The 7,761-nt window shown below is 42.7% G+C and overlaps 1 protein-coding gene across 1 annotated transcript in view; it reads right to left on the bottom strand.

Moving 5' to 3' along the window:
• Positions 1-4,451: 4,451 nt before the first annotated feature.
• Positions 4,452-7,761, bottom strand: part of CENPF (centromere protein F) — a 71,861-nt gene continuing 68,551 nt past the window's right edge. Inside the window, exon 19 of the mRNA XM_045298196.1 lies at positions 4,452-5,289. Within this exon, the coding sequence (XP_045154131.1) occupies positions 5,086-5,289 (204 nt within the window). The 3' untranslated portion in view covers positions 4,452-5,085. The remainder of the gene's footprint in view (positions 5,290-7,761) is intronic.

Raw genomic sequence — 7,761 nt, 5'->3', positions numbered from 1 at the left:
CCCCCCCGCCGGCTGTTCTGGGATGGCATCATTGCTGCTCCCAGAGGTCACTGCAGGGTAATCCTTAGACAATCAGCAGAATGGTGTGCTCCTACTTGGTTTGTAGTAGTTAGCATTCCTTCCTGGGCCCGTGCTCCCTGAGCCAATTGCCATCTAGTATCAGCAAAAGTGAGGTCCAATTGGCAAGGGAAAAAAATAGAGCAGAAGTAGCAGTGGGGTGGCTAAGCATCTTTGCCACAAGCCACAAGGATGTTCAGCCTGGGGATAATAAAACTTGGCTGAACTTGGTTCAAAGACTAATTCTTTTTGACTACAACCTATGGCACATTTGGGAAATCAGTGTGAGATGCTTCCAAGCCAATATATTCTCTTCTTAAATGGGTTTATGATTATTTCAAAAGTGGCAGGGGGAGAGGGAATCTAATTCATTTCTACATGCTAGGACAAGATTTGGGATGCTACTTTGAGCTCCTGCTCCTCTTAACAACAGATTGGTAGGTGGATGTTGTAGTAAATCTTCTCAGTAAGGACTGATTTTTAATTCTAGAGCTTAATCCCTGCCATTAAAATACATACATGAAAGTCCAGGAAGCTGGTGCTTCCACATGGAGTGAACCCGAAGGGTGAAAATCCTATTCAGACAGAGCCAAGATGCAGCTACCTGTCTGTTCCAGGTCTTTGTAGGCCTCGTAGCAAAAGGAGCCATCTCCACATTCACGATAAGCTATTTACAAATCAGACAGTGGCACATCTTCCCCCTCTCAAACGCCCCGGCCCCTACTCCACCCCGCCACCTCACCACGTGGCTGCATGGGTGTGCAACCTACGGTCTACATCTCCAACACTGAGGAAAGAGAGGGATGCAAATTAACTCAGGGCACCGTCAAGACCCTTCACTGGCTTAAGCCCAAGACCAGGACCACTGAAACAACAAACAGATGGCAGGCAGGATCCATGTGGATGAGCCAGGAGTCAAGGTCTAGCAGGAGGGAGCGGGCACTCAGCCAGCAAGTGCTGTTAGATAACACAGCTGTGATTTCAACACCGTGTGGAGCGGTTCACGTTGAAAACTCAGGAAAATCCCCATGCATGGCTAGAATTCTGTAATGGTGCAAGGGTGCGCCTTTTCCTATACCCTTGCAAACTATGTTGTAGAAAATTAAAGTGAGAGGTGAAATTCCCTACTATGACAAAAGTATGACTTTTTCTGGAATCTTAGATGCCAAATCCTCACTACAGCTAATGGTTATTTAAAAAAAAAAAAATTTAAGGTCACCTGGAGTCGATTTCAACTCATGGTGACCCCAATGTGTGTCCAGACAGAACCATATTCTATTGGGTTTTCAATGGCAGATTTTTCAGAACTAGATAACCAGACCTTCCTCCAAGGGACCTCTAATCTTTCAGTTAGCAAGCAAGCACATTAAATCTTTGAGTCATCTCAGGACCCTACCTAAAGGTTCAAAGAAGTTTGAACAAATGTGAAGTTGAAGTTGTCCTAAGCCCTAGGGTCCTAAGCGGTCATAAAATGGTCCTGCAATGCTACTAGTCAATTCTTGGTCAATTGGAGGAACTGGTTTACCACTTCCAGAAGGGTATCAGAGAATATGAGGGGTTCCAAAGAGCTTTGGGCTGGGGGACAAGGCTCCAGTCCTCAGCTGTGTCCTGCCACTCACCTCATCACCTTTTAAGCTCTCTGAAGTCAGAATTGTGGATCCACCTCCCAAGATCATTAAATATCACACGAAATAATTATTTGAAGTGACAAGGATGTCCTTTGTTGAGTACAGCATTTTTGTACAGATAAATGTTACACTCCTGTCATCCTTAAGGTTCCCTGGAAAAGAAAGGAAGAAAGTAATTCATTCACCTGCAACAATCTTTGCACTGAAGGGACTGAAGCTGGGGGGAATCTTATGGGCTGGAACTTCTACAAGACCTGAAACATGGAGAAGCTTGGGGAGGGGTGCTCCCTTGTAATTTTCTAAAATATCAATTAAATAAGCCGTGTAAATTCCCATGTGTCAATATACCACTACACAGAACTAGCATTGCCAACAGCACCAGGCTAGCATAAAGCCACCACTTTCTCCTTCATAATGGGTACAGCTGTTCTGGACACACTATGATGGATAGGAATCTTTGGTCCTGTTTCTCTCTCCACAACAGGATAGAATCCCTGTCCCACTCATCACACCCACTGCCATCAAGTCTATCCCAACTCTTGATGGTCCTGTGTAGGGTGGCTAGTGCTACAAATCTTCAGTCTCATCTTTCTCCCTCGGAGTTGCTGGTGGGTTGGAACCACCAACCTTGTCAAGTAGCATATTAATGGTTAACCAACAGTACCACCAGAGCTCCTGCCCAGTACCCCAAAACAAGAAGGAAATGTGGGACACATGAGAAATGTTTGAAGGGTACAAAGTGAGTTTCTAGTAACCTGATTCTTAAAAATTAATTCCAAAGAAATAATACTTGTTATAGGGCCCATATAACCAGAACAGACCTAATGGCAATTTTAACTTATGAGCTAAACATTCTGAGCTCGAATTTAGGAATAATTTGCTTTAGGAATAATTTGCAACATTTTTGTTTTAAGAACCTGTATTCTTAGTTCCAATAAACCTACATTTGAACTTCAGGCACACAGCCTACTTGGTAATTAAATCACCAGCAATTTTTTTAGGATTTAAGTGGGCTTCCAAAACTTCATGGAAGTATATTTAACAGATAATGGGATTTTTTTCCACATGCTTTTTGAAGCCTCCTTGTATTTAATAAGTCAAACAAAAATACCAAGGCAGCGAATGGTCCATTTACACAATCAGAAATTGAATATGTATAAAATCTAAGTCATTAAACTCATTTGTCAGTGGTACTATGATTGGTGACTTCTTTTGTAGGGTAGAATTTAATCTGTAATTAATGTGCTGTTGGATGAATTATCTAAGAGTTTTACGCTGAAATATCTACTTCATTTAAAGGTCATTGTATTGTGAGCTCTTACAGCGCTTATCACAATCCATACATCAATTGTACCAAGCATATTTGTACATATGTTGCCATCATTATTTTCTACACATTTACTTTTTATTTGAGCCGTTGGTATATATTTTTTAATTCTAAGCATCTGTGGTACAATGGTTATTGGGCTGCGATACGCATGGTCAGCAGTTCAAAATCACCAGCAGCTCCTTAGGAGAAAGGCTTGGCTTTCTACTCCAATAAAGTCTCAGAAATCAACAGGGGGGTCACCACGTTTTGAATCAATGGTAGCGAGTTCGGAGGTTTTTGTTGGGATTATCTATATTCAAAATAGCATTTATATATAAATATTAAGCTAATTTAACTTACTTAATCATCATAATTAGCCACCTTGTAAGAATTTGCATAAGGTGGAATGAGGATTCCAGTGATTCTGACATCAGACTGTATTTTACGAAATTTTGCATCCAAAATCTCTAGGTGTTTTCATTGTCTTCTGAAATAAGCAATCTTTGAAAGGATCCAATTTAGACTTCATCAACTTCCCCATAAATCATCAGCTAGCATATTTTGATTTAACTGGCTAATTACTTGAGTTAGGACTATATAACTTGAGCAAAGGAGTACTTAACGTCCTGGCTGCCTATCTAGAAGACTGTCATCAATTCTCCAGTTAGGAAAATGGAAAGCAAGTCGAATATTCGTTGAAACAGAAGAGTGGGGCACAGCTGGGAAGAGCTGAAGATACTTTCAGGGACCTGAGTTACAGGCCCAGCAAGGCCCACTGAATGGAATCGTCCAATGACTAGAGACAGCCAGGGAGGCGACGGGCCACTGCCAACTCTGGACTCAGGGCCATGCCCCTGAGCACCCGCCAGCCCAGGGCAATTTTATGAAGAGACTGCACCAGACTACAGCCCCATACAACGAAAGTGACAGAATATCACTTTCAGCAAATGAAAACTGAGCACACTCAATATTATTGGGGCACCGTCCAATAGTAGCAGCCACTTTGCAGACAATTTCAAAATATAAAAAACGGTATGTATGTATGTATTAATCTGAACTAACAGTTAAGAGCAAATTATGGCCATCTTTTACAAACTCGTGTCATGGACTTTTTTTTTTTAACCCAGATTCAAGAGCTTCCTCAAATGTTTTTTAATGTGGTATGTACCATAATGCCTGCATACCATCAACAATGCTCGAGAATCTCACAGGCTTGATACCAGGCTGAGTGAGTGCAGGGTACTAGGCAATGGCCTGGACGTGTCCCAAGATATTCTTCAGGAGCCATACCCTTGTCATAGTTTTCAAGGTAATTTCAAGACCTGAACTACTTGCTCATATTTTTAGAGACTGTTGAAGCTAGCAAGAAATAACACCATTATTTATAGTGAATTTATTTAGAAATAATTTTTACAAAAAGCAAAAGTAACTTTATTTTTAAGGAAACCAAAGGGGAAAACAAGGAAAACCATAATTAAATACAGTGTCACCAGATAAGAAAAGGCAAGCCAAAGAACTGTAACAAAGTAGTCTTAAAAAAAATAAACACACACACTAAAAAACAGCACACCTGACAGGAACTTGATATTCTTCTACACAGGAGCCTGCAGGGAAACTAACTGGAAATAAACATACCTCCTGGCCTCCCCAACACACAAATATGTACAGTGTAGAAACACAAAGATTTATAAAACACACTGGAAGAGAAAAATAAGCACACTCACTCATATACATAATTATACATGTTTCCTTGACAGAACACAACATGCTATATTCCTTTATTTACTCAGCTCAAAGAAATTCTTGGCCTAAAATTCTCATTATAAAGCAAAAGTTCACATTTTGCTAGACGCTGTTCATTAGAAGTATTCGATTGAGAATTTTTTAAGAGTAATGTCTAGAAGCAGAAGTTGTTGCATGTATTTGCTTTGTTACAAAGTTTTCCCCAAAGTCCTTTCCAATGCCCGGCCAGGGCCGAGAGGACGAACACTCATCTAGAGGTCTAAAGGGCTGCGGCTTTCTTGCCTATCAGCATGCGACTAATGAAATGCCTCGGCAGGAGTCCCAACACCCAGGGAGACGGAGTCTCTTCTACTGGACCCTACAGTTCTCGTTGTTCTTGAGATCAGGTCCAGCATCTGAGCTGGGGGCGAACTGGACTCGCTTGGCCCTCAGCCCCTCTCTGGGGCTGTCAGCCACGCGTTTCTCAGAGCAGTTTCTGGAGGAGAGGAATTTTGTGACGGGTTCTTGGATGGCAGCGTCTGAGTCCTGTGGGCTCTGCTGAGCAGTCTTGCCCTGCAACACAAACATCTTTGTTAGAGATTGACAATACGCCCACATTACTACATGAAAAAAAAAAGTAACATCACTTAAATTTACCTTAAATGCTTCTATTCACTAGTTCTTCCCCAAGAACTGGCCCCTCAGCTAAGAGAAAAGCTAGGAGGATGCCAGATATGATCTTAGGCAAGGCATTTCACAGCCTTCCTTCACCATGTCTGATACCCAGACTCTCCTCCCACGGCAGGGGTAACATAGCCAATTCTATCCCTTGTACAAAGTTGTGGTGGCACATTGTTAAATACTAGGCTGTTAACTGAGAGATCAGCATTTCAAGCCCACCAGTCAATCCCTAAGAGAAAGATGTGGCTTTCTGTTCCACACTCCAGAAACCCTATGGAGCAGCTCCATACCAGTCTACAGGGGGCGCTATGCGTCAGGACTGATTCAAGGGCTGTGGGATTGCATTTTCTTATCCTTTATTGTTGCTGCTGCTGAGAGTCGCCATCACAATTCTGACTCAGGGTGACCCCAAATGTGAACAGTAGAATTGTTTTCAAGGCTGTGCCCTTTCAAAGCAGATTGCCAGGCCCATCTTCCACGGTACCTCTGGGTACACTCAAACTGCCAACCTTTCAGTTAGGTGTCGAGTGCTTAACTAATTGTGTCAACCAGGGTCTGGTGTATCTCTAATATGGGGTATATATACCTGATGTGTTCTAAAGTTTTCTGTCAATGGACACCCAAACCTGCTCCCATCTGTCCTGAGTCCCTGCATTCATTCAAAATAGGTTCTAAGAGTCATTCTGCCTTCATAGGCTAGAAGCTATAGCCACAACGTGTTAAACACCTAGACCCCTGCTCCTCAAATACTGGTACTTACATGTTGTGTTTCCCCCATATGATTTAGATTGTGGCAAAAAGGCAGAAAGAACAAGTTCTCTCCTGAGCATCCCACTCTTGAGAGGTGGCTTCCTAGAACATATGAGAATGGAAGGACAGGAGAGGGCAGGACGGCTGGTAGAGTGAACGCTTCCTGAAGTTTACAATGCAGTGAAAAATAGCACACATAGGGTCAGAAAAAAGGAGGGGAGAAGACAACTGGGGCAGAAAAAAGTCCACTTAGCCAGATGAGAGGCAGGGGTGGGAGATTCAAGCAAAGAGAGTCTTTTAGAGGAAAAAGAAGACTCTTAATAAGGGCCAGTACGTGTTCAGCATGGTGCCAAGAAGCAACTGTGTGACAGAAAACTCTCTCCCCGAGCAACTGGCTTCCAGTGACCTCCTTCTGAAGCAAAAGGAAAACGAATGGAAATATTTTTCCCCCCCATTTATATTCTTTCCATAGGAAGTATGTGGTTTTAAGAGGCAGTTAAATACTTTTCGGTACAGAAAACATAGTAAATCTGGCCAACAGATCAAATCGTGGAAAGCTTGCCTCTCCATCAGATTACATGCAGGACACTTAAAAGGAGCAATCCTTGAAGGAGGGGGAGGACTTAACGGAAAATTACCGTCCACGTAAAGTTCAAAGAAAAAAAGTAAAGCATTTTACTGGTACTGGTTTTACAGGCCTTTCCTTTGACCCTATCTGATTCAGGAGAATCAAGTCAAATCTTCTACCATAAGAAGCAAGATATCACACCAGGGAAAAAGGAAGTTACACCAGTAAGGCTCTTTCTTAATTCCAATGAAATGGCCCAAACCCATTCCTTCCTTTAGCTTCTTCCTGAGATTCAACTTCTCCAACACCAAACTGGGAAAAGTATACTGAGCAGAGCTGAAACTGTAGCTCTGATTCTCATGTTAGTCAGTCCACGAATTATTGCTTGCTGCCATTAAGGTGGCCCCAAGCACAATGGAATGAAACAATATCTATACACATGATGGTCTCCAAATGAAGCACCATATTCCATTAGGATTTTCATGGGCTGATTTTAGGAAGTACAACTGCCAGGCCTTTCTTTCTGGTCCTAGTTTGGAAGCTCCGCCTGTTCAACATCATAGCAACACATGCATCCACGGACAGGTGCACTAGTCAGGGATCAATCTGGATCTCTCCTATGAAAGGTTTGAATTCTTCCACTGAACCACCATTGATGCCCCTCCCCCAATACCTCCAAGGTAAAAGTCACTAAGTATTTAAACATTGAAGGCAGTGAGTACACCCACCCTCTAATCATCTTACCGATGGCTACGGTCACAATGGAGAGGGGACAAGGATGAAGACGGTGCAGTGAGACTGAAACTCACTCGTGGAAAGAAACATAAGTCCCCCATTAAAATGCTAAGGGAAGCTGTGATGATGACACACACCGCTGTTGTGCACAAAGGGTTCCACAGCACACAGGCTGTTCCTCTACCCAGGCTCAGGGAGGTCCTGTCCACACTCACCTGGACTCCCTAGTTCCCCAGGCTCTCTGGGGCTTACTCAACCCAGCTAGAGAACAATCCTCAACTAATCCAAATTTACACATACAGACACACACA

Source organism: Echinops telfairi, unplaced genomic scaffold (genome assembly GCF_000313985.2).
Source record: "Echinops telfairi isolate 266 unplaced genomic scaffold, ASM31398v2 ScPeMD7_7424;HRSCAF=8462, whole genome shotgun sequence".
NCBI classification, from domain to species: Eukaryota; Metazoa; Chordata; class Mammalia; order Afrosoricida; family Tenrecidae; genus Echinops; species Echinops telfairi.
This window is presented reverse-complemented; position numbering and strand designations above follow the sequence as displayed.